Source organism: Haemaphysalis longicornis, unplaced genomic scaffold, assembly GCF_048455015.1.
Source record: "Haemaphysalis longicornis isolate Haplotype H1 unplaced genomic scaffold, Haemaphysalis longicornis Haplotype H1 scaffold_7, whole genome shotgun sequence".
Taxonomy (NCBI): domain Eukaryota; kingdom Metazoa; phylum Arthropoda; class Arachnida; order Ixodida; family Ixodidae; genus Haemaphysalis; species Haemaphysalis longicornis.
This window is the reverse complement of record NW_027526422.1, coordinates 132,049,645-132,067,955: the sequence shown is the minus strand read 5'-3', so window position 1 is coordinate 132,067,955 and position 18,311 is coordinate 132,049,645. Positions and strand designations below refer to the sequence as shown.

The window sequence follows — 18,311 nt, the reverse complement described above, 5'->3', positions numbered from 1 at the left end:
TATATATATATATTGTCACGTAGGATAGGAGAAAGAACTTTTATTTAGGGCGAACTTGTGCCCGAACAAGAAGAGAGAAAACGAGAAAGGTCCTTGCGTCTCGTTCGATCTCCGAGAACGACTTCCTGCCTCAAACCGATCTCAAACTAATGCTGGGTGCAACCCCAACTCATTCACAGCCCCAACAATGCTCCCACAGAGAAACCGATCTAACCACGAAATCAGCGTCATTTATTCACAGCATTTTGTTGTACAGTTCATCTTGACTACCATCAGCAGTGTGCTTGTGCTCGACGAATGAAATCGTCGCAAAAGCTCCTTGAGTGGCCAGCACAGTTCAAGCATCATGCTCTGCATAAAGCCGCCTGAGTTTCTCCTTCTTTCGGCCATTGTGGTGCTTCTTCCATGGCTTGGATTCTTCCGGCAAAGCTCGGCTTGGTCCGGCTCCCGCTGGGCCAACAGCACGGCCCTTCATGTGAGCCTGGGGTCCAGCCTGCATGTAGAGCATTGGCCGTTTGAAGTGGCCTCATATATAGGCACTCTGCACACGGTCCCTTGCTTTGAAAACATGCAGGACTACTAACTTTTCCTTTCACTCATTCATACACAGATTAGTGAAGATGACCTAGTAAGATGCAACAATTTAGGAGAAGCAAACACAAAATGGCAACAAAACGTGAATAATGGTAGCGGTATATTTATTTATCCGATACACTGTCATGCTGAACCACTGCATGTGTCTCTGGCTCAGTGATTGATTCTAACACACCGATGCAGCGCAGGCGGTGAGACGCGCCATAGTGGAGGGCTCCAGATTAATTTTGACCACCTGGGGATCTTTAACGTGCGCCAAAATCTCGAACATATGGGCATTTTCGTTGTTAGACGATGGTCTAACAATGACACTGGGTGGGTGAAGGTGTTCAGCTTTCTAGTGAAGGATTTGTGTGCTGTCGTACGAGTTTCAACTCTGACTTTTCGACTTTGGCAGGCAGTTTGCACGTGATTGTTCCCGCTTGGACATACATTCTCGGGCAGTTTGCACTTCAATCGTTGATGCTTTTACTTTGATTACAGAGGCCTTGAGCTTGGCACTTAGCGATTTGACTTTCACACGCAAGAAAGCTTCGTGTTTCAACCATCGTCATCATTAAGTGGAGGGGATTTGAACTTCTTGTCCTTTCCGCCATTTCGCATGTTATTTCTGGTGCACACAAATACCGGCTAGCTGGAGCCAGTTCTCTCTAGAATAACCCTCGAAAACATTCGCACACGAGAGGTTGCGGCGAGCCCTGCTTGCACTGCATGACCTCCGAGCAAGACAACAGGAGGGCTGGTGCCAATAGTTGCGCGCAGTGTGGACCACAGTAGTACACACATGAGAAAGGAGTATGACAACATTACCCTCCCCTATCATGCCTACAATATGCCTCTAAGCAACACAGTCATTCAACACTTTCCTGCCTTTTCACATGCCAAGCATCTGAATTTGATTTCTATTTGCAGCCTCAACTGTGAATTTTTTAAATCCCTACAGGACTAAAGTTTGTGACACAAATAAAAACAAGCTCTGCGAAGAAGGAACCAGCCAGGGAGATGCACTCAGGGCCTTCAAAATGCAATCTTAAAAAAAATTAAAGCAGTTCCACTCAACATGAAAACTGTAAAGTGCGGAGCAGTGATTCGCCAGAGGGGCTGTGGCACCCTCTCTTGACTAGCTTCAGTATCAGCAGTCAAGAGATGGCGCCAAAGCTTTGAAAAGGCCTAGAAAGAGGTACTGGATTGAATTTTTATTAATTTTGGGGGGAATTAACACATCAATTCATAATTTTTCCATATTTTAAATTACTGTGTACTTATCTGCAGCCTAGCAACAGCAGCCTCTGTGGCGACGGCGGAGTGAAAGATCACCCGAACACTTTGCATATAGAGAACATGTGCCTCTGTGGTGCAATGGGATCGACAATGGCTTTGTAATGTGAGGGACCCATGTTCGATCCTGACCAGGGGAAATCTTTTCGAAGCCTCTGTTTGGGTGCGTGATGCCACACAACAGCAGTGGCTAGATACCACGACCTGGATGAGACCTAGATACCGCGACCTGGATAATGACAAGCCAGGCCCCTCAAGCGCTCTGCACTTAATAAACTAAGTTCCTACGATTCAAACAGTTTACCATGCAGGAACACATACGGACACTGAGGTGAAGGACAGAGAAAGATGACCATTTTCATCTCCCAACCAATCAGCCTGAAAGATGCGTCACAGCCAATCAACCTGAAAGATGCGGCGCGGTGGCAGGAACCTTTCATTCTATTTTTTGATGTATGCGGGAACACTACTCGTGACACCTTCACCTTCAAACTCGCACTACAGCTGAACCTTGTTATAAGAGACACTGATGTAAGAGACAAATGCGTATAAGAGACACTATTCACCCACATGGTTGGCTGCCCTATGTTTCCCATTAAATCGACCTCTTTTATAACAGACATTGGATGTAGAAGACAGTTGGTTATAAGGGACAAGTCATCCTCGAAGTTTAATCAATAATCTCGCTTGTAACAGGCGTTTTAACTTCAGATGCAGTGCCACCAGTCAGTAATTGCAGTTGCTTCCATTGTGGAAACACAGGTGGACGACAGACACCTGCAGTCACTATTTATTATAATTTCTGCAAGCACAAAGTGGTTCAGTCAGCTATAAAATGACAATAAGAAGCCCTGCCAATGGAAATGCAACTGACAGAAGTGGTTGAAGCTTACTGCCATCCAGTGGATGGAGCGCAATCACAGCAAAAACGCCCGTGTGTACGAGATTTCGGCGCACGATAAAGATCCCCAGGTGGTCAAAATTAATCCGGAGCCCTCCACTACGGCGCGCCTCATCGCCTGCGTTGCGTCGGCGCGTTAAACCCCACAATCAATCAATCAATGGAGCGCAATCACACATGCAAGCTCTCCCACTCGCGTAGCTCCCAATCAAGAAGCACTGCAGACGTTGAGTCCTGCAAGCGTAATGAATAGCCTGAGCACACAGCGGAAGAAGCTGTGCGCTCTGGCTATTCATCAGGCTTGTGAACTCAACATCTACGATTCATCTTCCACAAACAAGGAAAGGCAGGGGTGAGACAGCTGAACCAGATTTGGGAGCAATTTTTGGAGCAGCGAAATCTAGGTTTTGGAGCAGAAGAACCTTGATTTGGAGCAGAAGAACATTTATTATGTCACCTTAGGAGCCTAAAAAATCAAAGTTTTGGCAACTCAGGGAGGGTGGGAAGTGGACATTTTAATCGGTTTTGAACGTACATAACACTGAAACAGCCTTTCAATAGAGTTTTTCCACCAGAGTATCAAAAGGTACGAACTGCACTACATCTTTACAAACCATTTTTAAATTCTTAGGCTCTATGCATGGATAGCGTGGAGTGCCGTTGAGAATATCGAATTTCAATTCCCAAGGTGCACGTTCACAACGATCGTAATTTCAGAAAAGTTGGTATATTTAGCCACCTCACTTTTGGCATTAAGTTTCACTTCAGATAGATGAACCTTTAATACTAGCGTGCAATAAGAGCCCGGCCGTCCCATTATCGGACACTGCTTGAACATTTTGCGGCGATATAGCCTGCGCCGCCACATCTGCCGTGTCGATCGTCCCATTCCCGCCGCTCGTCAGCTCGCTGTCAAAGGCAGCAATAACTCAGCGTTTTATAACACCGCAACGAGTCGAAAATTTCACTTCAAGCGCTCCTCACACTCACGGCCGAAACATGGCGAATTCGCGGGCCCCACGCTGTTTTAGGATGAACTCCTGTCTTTCAAGTCGCGGAACTTCCCGCAACAGATCAAACGACTAAATGTAAACCCAGCCACCCCCATAACCAAAACAACGGTAGAAATCGGCGAAGAGCGCTCTGCCTGAAACACGAGCAACTGCTTTGCCCGGCGGCCATGTTTTCCAATTTTCTCCACACCAAGATGGCGGCGCCCAGTGATGTCGTTCCGGAGATACAGTGCTCCAAGGATTGTCGTTTTTTCATCAACTTACACAAGTAAATTTCATGCGGGTTTTCATTGAATAAGCAATCAATTAAACCTTCACAAACAACATCACCCTGGTGGTGCTGGAAAATTATGCCGTCAGTAAGCATTGTTCCCCACTCAAACTGACGGGAGCGTCAAAATTCTTGGCTCTCAGACTGTTTTGGAGCAGTTTGGCACAATTTTTGCGAATTTCAAGCTTTTGGAGCAGCCCGGCGCAGGAAAACACATTTGTATCAAAACTGCGCAATATGCGCAGCTGTCTCAACCCTAAAAGGAAAAAAAGCTTGTAGAAAACAGTGTAAATACAGTCATGAGGCAAACAAAGTTTCATAAATTTTGGGGGCCAAACATAAATTAGAATGAGCCTTTTTCAACACGCTGTAGCGTTCTTTTGAGCTTATTTTAGTCATACGGTGCCCACATTGAACTAGGGTCTGATTAGTAAGTGAAAACATGGTTCCCTGCTTATAAAAGACATCTCGTATAGGAGACAGAAACTGCTCCCTGGTACGTGTCTTATAAAGGGGTTCAACTGTAACTGTTCTACTTGTTACCCTGGGGTGACTAGCAAAGCACAATTAAAACTGCCCATTTCGCATTCTGCCACTGCTGGCCTTTCGCTCTATTTGCCGCCCCAAGACCCACACAGAAATCAACCAGGCCGCTGCTTCTTTCCTCCACTGCACGCAATTAACAGAGCAATGAGCGGATGCACTCACTTTCTGGAAGAAGTCCCGGTCAATGTCCCTGCTGGTGGTCCGGTGGTCCTGCAAGGGAATAAGCAGGGCATCCTTCACGTTCGTATGACTTCTTAAAAAAAAAAATTGATGTGAAATTGCTACTGTTTGCATGCTGCTAAGTTTTTTTCGCATTCATCTGGAATTCACCTTGACACTGCAGCCGCTCCCACCTCAGAGACTGATAATTCGTGAACAAAACTGCCACCGAAAACTGTGCATCACAAAATGGCAATCCTCTTCTTGAACTACGATCAGCACGAAAATCAGGCGCCAATAACGGGCCTGTTTGACTTTCCGCTTCCGGCTGCCCGGGAGCTGCCCAAGGGCTGCCAGAAGGCAAGAACCGTTCATTTGGTTTTCTCAAGCAGTTCTCTACGCCTCTTCCAGTGGTGCCAATCGTCTTTGATTTTCTCGGGTCAAGCAATTTCTGGCTCTCCACGAGCTGCCAGCACCGCCAGGACGTTCGCGGTCTGGCTCCAGTCTGGAAGCTAGCAGACGACAACAGGAGATTGACTCAAGCTGTGCGGCCTGTTTCAACAATGATACAGAGGAATTGTTTGGTTCTTTCAGATTTTGAAGTTGAAAGAGTGTTTAGTTGATTTGCAACTTTGCAAGCCCAACATTTCACTTGATTAAAATTTTTCTTTTGATACAGCATGTTCTCGTTGCAACACGCTGCTTTTTTTTTTTTTGATGAAAGACGACAGCTTCCCGCTTCAGCTGCCTCTCATTTTCAGTTGAGTTTGTGCTAAACATGGCTAGAGCTCTTCAGCTCGTAGATGAGGGCAGAATTTTGACGTTACACGGAAGCATACATTTTTGTTAGTTTAGGTAAGTGTTCGTTTGCAGGAACATACGATGTCTGTACATGAATCCTTTGAATGAACGTTTTCTTTTGTGCGCCAGCAACCAGTGCCGGCTGCCGTGTAGGAAAGCGCATCAAAAGAACTTCAAATTTGGTTTGAGGCCTACGTCCTCTTTTCAGATGATGCGTATAAGCCCCCGAGAAACTTCCTAAGGTACTTATTGCATATTTTCCAGGGTTGGCGACCCTGGAAAAGATGCAAACAAAGCGGCAAGTGCGGGATACCCTATCAAACAAATAAACAAACAAACAAACAAACAAAAAAAAAACAATGAGGTCTTCTTAGGAACTGTGACAATTTCCAAAGTCTCTAAAAAATGGATGTCCGGCGATGGCAAAGGTCTGCAGAAGTGAGTTAGTGTCACCGTCACGCTCACTTTCAGCTTCGTGAAAAAGCCCGTCCGTATCAAGTGCATCCGCAAAAGCAGCGATAGCGTCTTAGTTTGTCTGACATTTTGTGAAGTGAAACCGTAACAGAGGACAGAGAAAAGTTGCTGCTGCGGCTGGGCTTGCTGTTCTGTACACCCAGGTTGGGTGTACAGAACAGCAAGCAGAACAGAAAAAGTGCTCTGCACTTAAAAGAACAAAGCGATGCAAGATCACAGCTTGGTGATCCCATCCAACCAGCTATAGACCTCTGTGGTGGCACGCAACCAACAAGCCAGCCAGTAGGTCAACACAACGCTACGTAATTCTCATGCAAATTCCTGGCCGAGGGCAAGAGCTTCTGACAGCCTGCTGGATACCACGACGCCTGTAAACCGAACAGTCCCAACATTGTGCAGGCCTACTTATCTGCAACCTCTGCTTTCGTAGATAAGCACACGTCTGCAATGCCACTCAACAGCATGACGGGGCAAGACAGCGACCCTTATTTTGCCCAGGCACACAACAGTGTTTTTTGTGGATTATTTTCTCGTTGCTGATTCTCCAACTTTTGAGGGGAAAATGGAGGAGTGAGCGAAAGAAATGAGGACGGGAAGCATGCAACCCGATGTAATATAGTGGATGGAGAATTATCAATTCGCACATAACACGGCCCAAAAAACACGTAGTAAAAAAAAAAAAAATCGAGCCTCTTCGCTACTCCGAAGACGAAAGATTAGCAAAGCTGTCTTGGCTGATAACTGTATCGAGTCATGCGTGGTGACTAACCGCATTGATCGAACGAGGACACATACACAGAACCTCCTTAGCCCTTTGATGCCCAAAACTCAGATTTTTTGCTTAAGATTGTGAAAACATTTTTTATGATGTGTAAGGACTTCTGACATCACAAACATGAAGTCAGAAAAAACATTTGGTTCATTAGGACGTACACTAGGACACACTGGGCACTGGGAAGCACTGGGCACTGGCTGCCCATATATCAGTTGAACAAGAAAGCTATCTTGACCAGCACGATTTATGGCTCAAGGGAAGACAATAACGTAAAGTTTGTATTGCTACCATTAGTAGTAACAAGGAAATTTCACATTTTTGCTTACCTCTCCCTAGCCCATTGAGCCCCCGGGATCGATGCAAGTTGACATGCAGAAATAAGACTTTTTTTTTTTTAGCACACGGAAGTACGTGCTGCCCACTCTTTTTTAATTTTCGAAGGTCCAGAAACCTTTGTCTGTCAACATATGGTGTTAAATGTCGAAAAAAAATCCCAAAGTGCGAGAGAAAAAAAATATTGTTTGATTTGTTGCACCTGAGCAACAATGGGCATCAAAGGGTTGCAATTCGAAGTTAGTTCCCACGTGATTTCTGCTGGGACAGTTCTGTTCAAAGAAGATTCACAGCCATTTCCTCCAACCACACTCCTCCCCTAATTGCCCCTGCACTGGCAGCAGACGGGAATTGTACGACGTCAAGAACTTCACAGTGAACTAATCACGACAAGGACATAGAACTCGGTGTAACGATGGTGTTGTCCCCAGAGAAGTGCCCCTCCTTCATCCTCCCTGCCTACCCGTGCCCGTCGGGGCACCACGCCCATGGTGAGCAGAGGCCGCCGTTCCCGGGGCGGGGGAAACTGGTGGTAGAGCTTCTGGTCGACCCCCGGTGGCGCCACGCAGTACAGAAGCTTGCCGTTCACGAAGTCCTTGAGGATGTAGCGCGAGGCCCGGGGGTTGTCCGGCAGGCCGCTCTGCGTCATGAAGCCCCGCATGTCTGCACAGGAACAGCAGAAGGAGGGGGGGGGGGGGGGGGGGGGGGGGGGGGGGGGAAGTTCAAAGCCGTTCTATTCAATGTGAAAGCTGTCGGAAGTGCAGAGCAGTGATTTGCCATAATGGCCCACTGCTACCACCCATTGCAATTCAAATTTCCCGCCTTCGCAGTGCTCGCGCACCCCCTGCCTGAAACTGCGCCAGCGGGAGTTCTGTTCTTTTTGTGCTCGCTTTTCCTCCGGCACTGCACTGACACTTTTTTTTCGCTTACTGTTGTAAAAGGGACGTGGCTTTCAAAATCCACTTTTTTATTTCTTTGTGGATTTTGATAAAAATTGGCACAGCAACTGGAAATGCTTCTGCTATAACACCATACAAATTTCAAGGTAATATTTTGATAACTTTTTCATTTATTAAATTTTCTTTCTGTTCCGCTTGTACCGAGCTTGAGCGACTTATAAAACATGATAGAAAACTTGTTCGGAGTGCTTTGCATTCCCAAATGAACGGACAAGGTCGTGACAGTTTTAGAATTTTTTTTTTACAACACAATGTTTTTTAGTTTTCATTTTTTTAGAGGTTAATGAGCAACAGGCATGTCGACTGCGAACGACTATTTCAATTAAAAAATCCCAAAAAATAAATCTGGAAAACCAAGAGTGTCACGACCTGAACTGTTCATCAAGGAATGTAATGCAAGAAACGGAATCAAAATAGCCCCAGCGGTCACAAAGAAATCCCTGGAACAAGCGTCACAGGTGGCAAAAAAAACTGTTTTGAGAAAACGGCTTCCGAAGTTGCAACATAGGTTTCACTTATCAAAAGTTGTCACGGTTGTAGCCTTTCATGTCCTTTTGAACATAGGGCTTCTGGAGGGCCTTGCCTTGAAATTGGAGTGCCTTTTACAGCCTTTCTCTTTCCACACAACATCATTTTCAGCTCCTCTGTGAACAGTACATAGCCCAGTTAGCAGACCAAACGGAGGGGGAGATGGCTTTCAATGGGCTTTCAATGCAAAGTAGGTTAGCTGGTTGGCAGTATCGCACTGGACAACTTCCCTTTGCAGTGTTGTCCCCATGGCAACAAGTGAAGCGTTTTTTTTACTTAAATTTGAAAATTTCTGGCTTCTTTTATGTTTTATTACTTTGCCTGGCGCAGCAATTCAGTACTCATAGGTGTTCATTGCCAAAAGTTTGCATACCATAAGGGTGCAAATGAACTACTTTGAAGCTTGGTATAATACTGTGCATAACTCCAACTTTGATGGAAGGGTTTTTTTTTTTTTCACTACTTTTGACGGCATCCAACATTTCTCACAGCACAGTCAGTATGCCCTAAGCCATGATTATATGCATTGGTGCCAATCATTTCCCTATAAAAATCACTTAAATACTGCGACAGTAAAGTAAATTTTTAACGCAGAGAACATATTTTTATTCCTATATTCCTAAATCAAACCGGTTTGCATGATTATTAGAAGCGCACGGGAAACGTTGCGCAAGAAAGGCGATATGGCTCGCGCGCATCGCAGCGCACGCTTACCGCGACATATCATGCTTTGATTATCCCTGATATGGCTTGTCAGGTCGCTTTTAAGATTAAATCTAACGTCGCAGGCATTAATTACAACTACTGGCGTTCAATTGTAACCGGTTGCGCAGACATGTGATGCTTCAATGCGCGTCGGCTATGCCGTGCGCGCCGCAGCGTTTGACGCGTCGACTGTTTCTTTCCCAAGGCTAGCGAGCCCACAATCAAATCACAGCAATAACTAAGCGTGTAAACATCGCAAATCCGACTAAAAGTTCACTTCACGAACCGCCATCGCAAGCGCGCACACCGCGTCACCCTCCGGGGTCTGGCGACGGTAGAGTCACGCGCCCCACGAAGCGTTCGATGACCTCCGCCTTTCGAGCCACACAACTTCCCATAATCTGGCTCGTGATCTCAGGCATTCCTATCGCGATAACGTCCGTGCTGAATACCACCGATTGAATAGAAACTTGGCCGAGCGAAGCACCGAAAATGAACTCAAACCGCACGCTACGCAGTTCTGGCGGCCGCCATCTTGCATTGCGCCGCGACACCCAATCAGGAGGGCCGTCTTGGCGCGGCCCGACCGGAGGACGAATAGCGCTTTAGCATCTATTTCTAGCTTCGTTTGTGCGTCATTTCTTTTCTGCTGTTCGTGCGTTTGTGAATGAACGAAGATAAAAAAGACGCGGGGAACCGGAAAGATGAACGCTCAGCCGATCTAACGATATCATAATGGCCGCGCCCGATGGCACCGTTGCGGAGATACAGCGCTCCGAAAATCGCCGTTTTTTCGCCCTTTTGCGCTGATAGTTTGTCACCGCGCCTGGCAAAACTATTTTTTATGCCACTTTGCGACGCTTTTCAGCGGAAAAACTTCGCAGACATACAGATTAGAAAACATAGAAGCCGAATATGTGGATTTCAAAAAAACGATGTTTTGGTCATTTTTCTGAAGTTGAAAGCCGCGTCCCCCCTTAACGAGCGTTCCTAGCTGAATGAACACGGGCACTGCCGGTTAATTACGTATATTTTGCCTCACATGCGCCTGCAGTTTCCTTTGCGCTAAACGACAGGGAGATGTATGACACAAACGCCAGCAGTTCATGAGTTTTTAAACGCTTATGACTATATAAACCGCTTGGCTTTCGAAGCCTCTGGGTTACACCGTGACCACAGTCGCTACGATGGAATGCCGTGTGGCTCTACTTGGGTCCAGGGAGCGAGCTACGACGACAAGGTGAGCCCCTAAAGTGCTCTGCACTTAAAAGAACAAAGCAATGCAAGATCATAGCTTGGTGATCCCATCCAACCAGCTATAAGATCATAGCTTGGTGATCCCATCCAACCAGCTATAAGATCATAGCTTGGTGATCCCATCCAACCAGCTATAGACCTCTGTGGTTGCACATAACGAACAAGCCAGTCAGTGGGTCAACACAGCCCATTTACAAGTACCACGCCACACTTGGCTGGCTTTAACGGCTCTTTGGCAAAAGACAAAAAACGAAAGACGACACTGTCAGGGGCAACCCATATTATTTTTTACACTGGGATTCATCACAAAAATATGAAAGTTCATTGGCAGGTTCACCTTGTTCAGGCAGATTCACCCTATGCAGCTCGCGTTGTGAGACCAATTGAAATTTTATTCGGTGTTGTCACTTCAGAAACGTACCACTCGAATTACAAACGCATCTCAACGACAAACGACTGGTGCGCTGTCTGAGAGCTGAAAAAGACACTGCCCACAACTTGCTCGTGCTCTGCTTTCCGGTGGTGCGAAAATACTGCGCCGGTCGGCTGCTACCCTAGAGGTCCCAACAAATCCTGATCTCCGCCGTTTATACGGCTGGTTTATTAACTGCCCACTGAAGAAGGGCAAAATGTTGAAATGACCCTACACTGGGTGGAAAAAATGGCAATACCGCACTGGTTTTCTACATTAGCCCAAAAAACTCTCAAATTACTCTATAGCCTGTATTCAATCGTGAGGCACGCATGCAGGCAACCATGTGAGTGCGCCATCGCTGGTTATGTCTGGCTCCGCGGGATGGTGGTACTTGTCCGTGCTAAGCGCATTATATAGGTTGGACATTCCAAGCTCTAGTCCGCCGAACGCAAAGTAATGCCTCGATTCCAATGCGAGTGTGCTTAACAACAACTCTATTGACACCACCGTTGAGAATCGGGTTGAAAAGGAGCAGACGACGCACGCCGGTGTTATTTTTTTCTTCGGCGTGCGGCCGCAGTGGCACAAGCCGCGCCATGTCTGCGGCGCTTCGGCCATGTCCGTGGCCATTTCAGTGTTGCCAAACGAAGAAATTGGCAGCTAAACTTTTCAATGAATACCGGCTATAGGTGGAGAAATTACCCTACAGTTGGCAAAACTGGCACGACCAGACGGTGCGCAGATGCAACAAAAAGAAGGAAGGCCATGGCTTCCCCAACAAAAAATTTAAGTGCAAAGCTACCATTCCTGTAGAAACGCAGCACGCGGTGAACAGGGAAACTGAAAGAGGGCTCGTAGACTCTTCACCTCCTTGCCAATGCTACACGGCCACTCACATCCGTAGGCGTTGAGTAGCTCCTCGGCCGTGGGTGACCGGCCGGGGTCCTCCGTTTCATGGGGGGCCGGCAGGCAGATGCCGTACGTGGACTCCAGCACATGCCTCGGGATCAGGCTGGCCACGTGACCTTCAGGTTAAGGTCGCCACTTGCTCTACGCAGTTTGGTCCCCGAGATTCCTTCGTGCAATGCCGTTACGTGTGCTCCCCAACCGAAAGCCCATGTTGCAACGTGAGGTCTGCGCGCCGCGTTAGAACGGTCACCACCAAATGTGCAATGGAACAAGCAAGACCTAAAGTGCTAAGTTGGCCGAGTTGGTTACCAAATAAGGAATTCATCGTACTAGCAAACATTAGGACAGGGACAAAGAGGAGACTAAACACATGCTATAACTTCGGCTCAGTTTACGCTACAGGAACACGGAAACAGACCGAGAAATTGTGGAGGCCTTCATGATGGGCAGAGAAGGGGAAAGGTGCGTCAGCACAACGTCCTTGGAGCTGTCCGCAAAGAAATTAGTGTGACGTTTCCGAAACTATTTCGTTTCTTCTCGCTGCATTTTTATGATTACCCTTTCCACATATCATGTACGTGTGCAAGTGTTTCCGTGTTTCTGTGGCATAAACTGACACCTTTGTCCTTGTCCTAATGTTGGCTAGTACAATAAATTCCTTCATAAGCCAGACCTGCCCCTGTTGGCTCCAACCTGTCCTTACAAAGACCATTCAAAGCAGTGGTAATCGAATCGCTCCCCATACTCGAGTTTGGAGTGAATGTTTTGCCCGGCAACCCTGTCGTCGCAGAAGGTTCAGCATGGCGCGCAACAAGGCCAACCTTAATTTCTCGCTAGGAACTTTCCGAATACAGTCGAATCCCGCTACAATGAAATTGGCGGGATGTGCGAAAAATTTCCTTGAGCCGGGGCATTCGTTGAGGCGAAATCTGCACCGATATCAGGGTGTCTAGCAAATTTCGTACTTCAATTTCCCTGACTTTTCCAGGTTTTCCATGACCATTTTAGTTGAAATTCCCTGACCAATACAACACGCGCCATTTTGTGGAAACGGTCCTAGAAGCATATAAAAAGCGTAGAGAAAAGACATTCGATCATACGGAAAAACACATTTGTTGCAACTGCCCTAATTCTCAAAATGCACTTTGATTAATTTCAGTTTGCTCATTGAGGTTTGCTTGCCTTCAGTTATGGCTTCAGAGTTTATTTCATCTTGCGGGATAGAAACTTCAAGTTGCGCTTCAGCAAGCACCTTTTGCTTTTTTTCTTGATTGTCCTGGCTTGACATGCAACGTGAACGGCATGGTGCGTTGCGCGTGCGATTTTTTGACGCCCGCGTCGACGATTCGCGCACGCGGCAGCTTCTGCCTCGCTCAGAAAATGACGCGCGTCGCGCGCGGCAGTGGGAGGAGCCTGACGACTTGCGCCAATGGGGAGCCGCGCGCCTCATGGCGGCAGTTTCGAAGCTCTCGAGGCAGCCTGCTGGCTCCGCCAGACATGTTTGTTAAGGCTTACCTCCCCGGCAGGTATTGCATGGGCCCTTTCAGTAGCGGCGCGAATGACGTTTTATTGTACCGTTTTCGCCCACATTATAAGCTCCTTTACCTCACGAGCAACTTCGTGCGTGCCATGTGCGTCATTTTAGAGAGCGCTTAGAAGCGGTCGCTCGAGCTCCCGTCACCACTTCGCGGTCGAAGCCACCGCCATGTTGCCGCCGCCGGCAGCACCACGCGCAGCGTGCGGGTAGTTCCACGGCAGCGTCAGCGCGCCTGTGATGTGCGCGGCGCGTTTTCGCGAGCAGAAAACACCCCATGCGGTTCACTGGGTTCGCGCTAAACCATGTTTCTTTTTGATTATGTAATTCTGGCTCCTGATGTCATAAGGAAGTTCTTTCAAAATTAGCCCCCCAAAAACGCTGCCTTTTAAAATTCGCTGGAGAAAAGGCCCCGTTTTGCGTGCGATTTGGGCACCACCTAGACGTCCCTCTGCCGCAAATACACCCAGCAACCTAAGCCAGGTCCGTGGACCGCACGGCGAGTTTCTGCACGTGATTCGTGCGCGGTATTTTCACGGCCGCGTCGACGATTTCGTGCCTGCGGTGGCTCCTTTCCTGCACAAGCGAGTGCGTTTGTGCCTTGAGTAGCATTTTAAAGTGGTCAGAAGCGGCCGTTGGAGCTACCGCACTACTCCGCGGCCGGTGCTGCCGCCATGTTGCCACCGCCTGCCGCTCGGCACGCACCGTGCGGGAAGTTTCCGCGGCGGCGTCAGCGCGCCTCGGGCGTACGCGCCGCGTTTTCCCTTGCAGAAAAACCAGAAAACGTTTCATGCAGTTCACGCTTTCGTCGCGCGCGAACGTGTTACGTTCGGTTTGCGTTCGCGTTGCGTTCGACTGGTTTCCCCTATTCTAAAACTGTGTGGACAGGCCCCAAAGTGGTTTTCCCTGACTGGTACTACTTGATTCAAAAATTCCCTGACAATTTCCTGACTTTTCCCAGTGGCTAAAAATTCCCTGACTTTTCCCGGTTTTCCCGGTTTTCCCGGTCGCTAGACACCCTGAATATACCACAGAAGGGCAACAAAAATATCCCTGTATATTAGCTGCATTATTGACGCCATAATGCAATCTTTAGGAAAAAAAAAAGCGACGTGAAAGTATTCCGTGTTTATTTGATAACAGGTGCAACAACGGTTATTTGTTTTTTTAGCCGCATGTAAAGAGCACGGGGAATATGCAGTCGCAAAACATAGTGGTGTACAACAAGGCATATCCATCGAGCTGATTATGAGCACGTTACCTGGGGGGATGGGGATTCCCAGTCGCAAAAACAGTGGTGTACTACAAGGCGTATCTACCGAGCTGATTATTTGCAAATAGCTGCTAGGCCGTCGAAAGCCCGCCCCCTCGCTTGTGGCAGGAGCGCCGTCCGTTATATCTTATCCTCTGATTAAGCACGGCGGCATCTCACCTAGGCAAGAAATCCGCGCGCGCTTGAATTTATCACGACCGCGTGTTCACAATTAAGGTAGGATGATGCGGGTTAAAAATTAAATACGAAAACATTATTATTGCTTTTGACTTTGAAGAATGGTAGAAAAAAACTGCAATGACAGCTGCTCACAACGCATATATGACGGCGCAGCGCCAACAGAGCACATTCGCGCGGCGTGATTTCAACTGGACACGGATTGGATGTAGGTCCGGCTTGGTGAAAAGGACCTGTGCCTCGTGTAACGACGGCCAGCCATATCATTATCACTAGCAAAAAATGATGTTCATCTATGAGTGTTTTGGTTTACGAGAAGCGGTGCAGCACTGATGTGGGCCCAAGGCACACATTTTCGGTGAAACTAAGCCCCCTGAATGTATGAAAAGTCACAGATAGCTGGCATTATGCTTGTTTTATCATAACGTAAATGTTAAACCCCAGCAGCACAGAGCAAAAATTTCGTTGGAGTAAACACAAGCCAGACAAATGGTGCGTTGTGGCGAGGACGTTGTAGCGTTGAATTGTGTGGCTAGCTGACGAGGAATTGGAAATATTTCGTTGAAGCAGGAATTTCGTTGAAGCGGAGTTTGTAGTAGCGGGATTCGACTGCACTCCAGACACTTCTATACTACTGTGAACTATAAAGGAGCCCAGCAAATTTAATAAAGCAGCAGAGGCTATTCGCGAGTATCCAGTTTGCAATCATCTCGGGCACTTGCAGTAGGTGTGCTTGTGAGCCACAGAGATTAGATAACACAAGACTGTTTGAAAGCCTCCCACATGACAAAAAAAAACAGTGGCCAACCTTTGCATATCCTTCAACTGCATGAAATTCGCTTTCACTTATAGCGCTTTCCATTGGGCGAACAGGAGCACCTCTAACTGCACCCAAAGTGCTCTCGCGAGTTCTGGCGTCTTCCAGTGGTCGGGCCGGAGCAGGGGCGTTGTGTTTCATTGGTCGATGAGGAGCACTTTTTTGGCGCCGAGAGCAGTTCTCGGTGCTCCGTCGCCAGCTGCAAAGTAACAGGGAACGCCGAGGAAGTCACATGACCTCTTTTGCGTCACTTCTGGTTTTATCCCCGGGTGGCGGAGGAAAAATGGCGGAATCCAGCAGCCGTGGTACTCGCACAGTGCGTATGGCAGCAGCTAAGCGCGGCCGTCTGGACAAGGAATTGCTGCTACTTTTAGATGATGAAAGCACCACAGATTCAAGCGCAAGCTCATCATCGGACAACAGCAGCAGCAGCGACGATGACGATTTGACATTGCATGAGTTTAAGTTCGAGCACCTGTTCGCGCCGCCGGAGCAGCGACCGAAGGTAGAGTCGTAACTGGAAAAGACGGTTGACGCTGTTATCGTTCGCAGCTAATTTTTGGGAGACACGATGGTGACCCCTTTATCATGAACATGAACATCCACTCGGCTTCTTCATTCGTCGCCATGCGGAAGGCAGACACAAAACCACCGGCACGTATCTGGCAAAACTGGCGAGGAATAACTGCGTGCGGACATCGCGAGCGCGCGAAATGCTCCGGGAAGCGAGCGCGAGAAACGTTTGGTCACATGACTCTTGATATCTTGCCCTCCCCCTCTTTTCACTGCTCCCGGAGCAGCGCGAATGTTTCATTCGCGGAACGAAAGCACACGTCCCCGTTACTCCCGTGTGCTGCTCTGGCTGCTCGCTCCACTTGCTCCTGTTCGCCCAATGGAATTCGCCATTACTTCACTGGCAACTTGGCGTGCTGTTCGTTGTTATTTGATCTGAATTTTTGTACCTGAGGTATATTCTGTTTGCTACACCAACAAGCTCACTCCCCCAGTCATCCAAGAATGAACTATCCTAAATTGCAGCAAAATCATGCAGGAAATGACCCACACACGCACACGCACACACACACACACACACACACACACACACACACACACACACACACACACACACACACACACACAAAAACTTCTACAACGCAGCGTGACCGCCCCTCGACAAGGATATGAGGTTGACGGGTGGCACGTGGTCGGTCATCTGGTCGATGGGCAAGATGCCGTGCACGATCATGTCAGCCTTGCTGTTCACAAAGTTCGGAAACACCAGGCCGGGGCAGTCGCACAGGCTCAGCTCCTCGTCGAGGTTCAGCGTCTGTGCAGGAACGAGCAAAGAACGGGGCATGGTCAGGGTGCTTGTCCTGGCAACTTCGTAGCTCCCCTCAAAAAAACCCCTTCGCTATGCAACTTTTTGTTAGGGCACTTTCTTTCAGGGAGGCTTCCAAGTACTTAGAACCCCCGTTAACTACGTCACGACAGGGGGATTGGTCCATCAATGACATGAAGATAATGATGGGGTCGTAGATCGACGGCACTTGGCAGATAACGGTCTACTCTAACAATTACAACTTATTTACAAGTAGTACTACTTACACAACATAAGGCTCTCGCTCAGAAGTGGAGCAAGCACAGCCCACACAAGGCAAGGCTCCCTCGCCACCCCAAAACACCAAACACTTAGGTTTTATTACAAAAACCCTGCCCCAACCCCCAAGAGGGTGTAACAACAAAGAGTGAGAAGGGCATGCCAATTAGTCCACATTTGGCCTGATGGCTAAAACTAGAACCAATTGTAGGCGAGTGCACAATTAGACGCATGAACGACCACTCTTTTTCTTGTGGATGCTCAAGGACGTTCTGTCAAACACAATTTAACACTGAGAAAACCAACAGAAAGAACAGAAATCAAGTGACAAACTCGCAGCACTGAACATCAAACCTTGGACTCGTTTCAACTTGGCTTTACGTGCCACCCGTTAAATCAATGCCAATAATTGTACTCTGTGCTAAAGATTACCTAACCCGTCGCGGTGGCTCAGTGGCTAAGGTGTTGCGCTGCTGAGCACGAGGTCGCGGGTTCGATTCCCGGCCGCGGCGGCCACTTTTCTGATGGAGGCGAAAAGCAAAAACGCCCGTGTGTACGAGATTTCGGCGCACGTTAAAGATCCCCAGGTGGTCAAATTTAATCCGGAGCCCTCCACTACGGCGCGCCTCATCGCCTGCGTTGCGTCGGCGCGTTAAACTCTACAGTCAATCAGCCAAAGATTACCTCTCTTTGTCAGTGCGCCCCTGTGTTCCGTGAAGACGCTACAGGCACGGGGTGTGAAAGGACAGTCGCTCACTCGTCAACACATTTGAGACGTTGCGGCGAAAGTCTCAGGCGTGAGGCTAATTGACGCATAGCAGCTAGTTTCAGCAATACATATTCCCCAGACGTGGCACTGTGTTTCCCTCACACTGCCTCGGTGACTGAACCCTACAGCGGTGTGACCGCTCTAGTCTCCCCGTTGACTGGAGCGCGTATGCACTTGCACACTCCATGGTGGAAATGACATGCGTTAAACGCAAAAGAGATACACT

General features: G+C 48.0%; 1 protein-coding gene across 1 annotated transcript in view; it reads right to left on the bottom strand.

Annotated features, from left to right (window-relative positions):
* Positions 1-210: 210 nt before the first annotated feature.
* The window catches only part of Ns3 (nucleostemin 3), a 55,514-nt gene continuing 37,413 nt past the window's right edge, over positions 211-18,311 (bottom strand). Inside the window, exons 11-15 of the mRNA XM_077679003.1 lie at positions 16,903-17,046; positions 11,906-12,029; positions 7,609-7,808; positions 4,766-4,813; positions 211-493 (exon numbers count right to left, since the gene is read on the bottom strand). Of these exons, the coding sequence (XP_077535129.1) occupies positions 338-493; positions 4,766-4,813; positions 7,609-7,808; positions 11,906-12,029; positions 16,903-17,046 (672 nt within the window). The 3' untranslated portion in view covers positions 211-337. The remainder of the gene's footprint in view (positions 494-4,765; positions 4,814-7,608; positions 7,809-11,905; positions 12,030-16,902; positions 17,047-18,311) is intronic.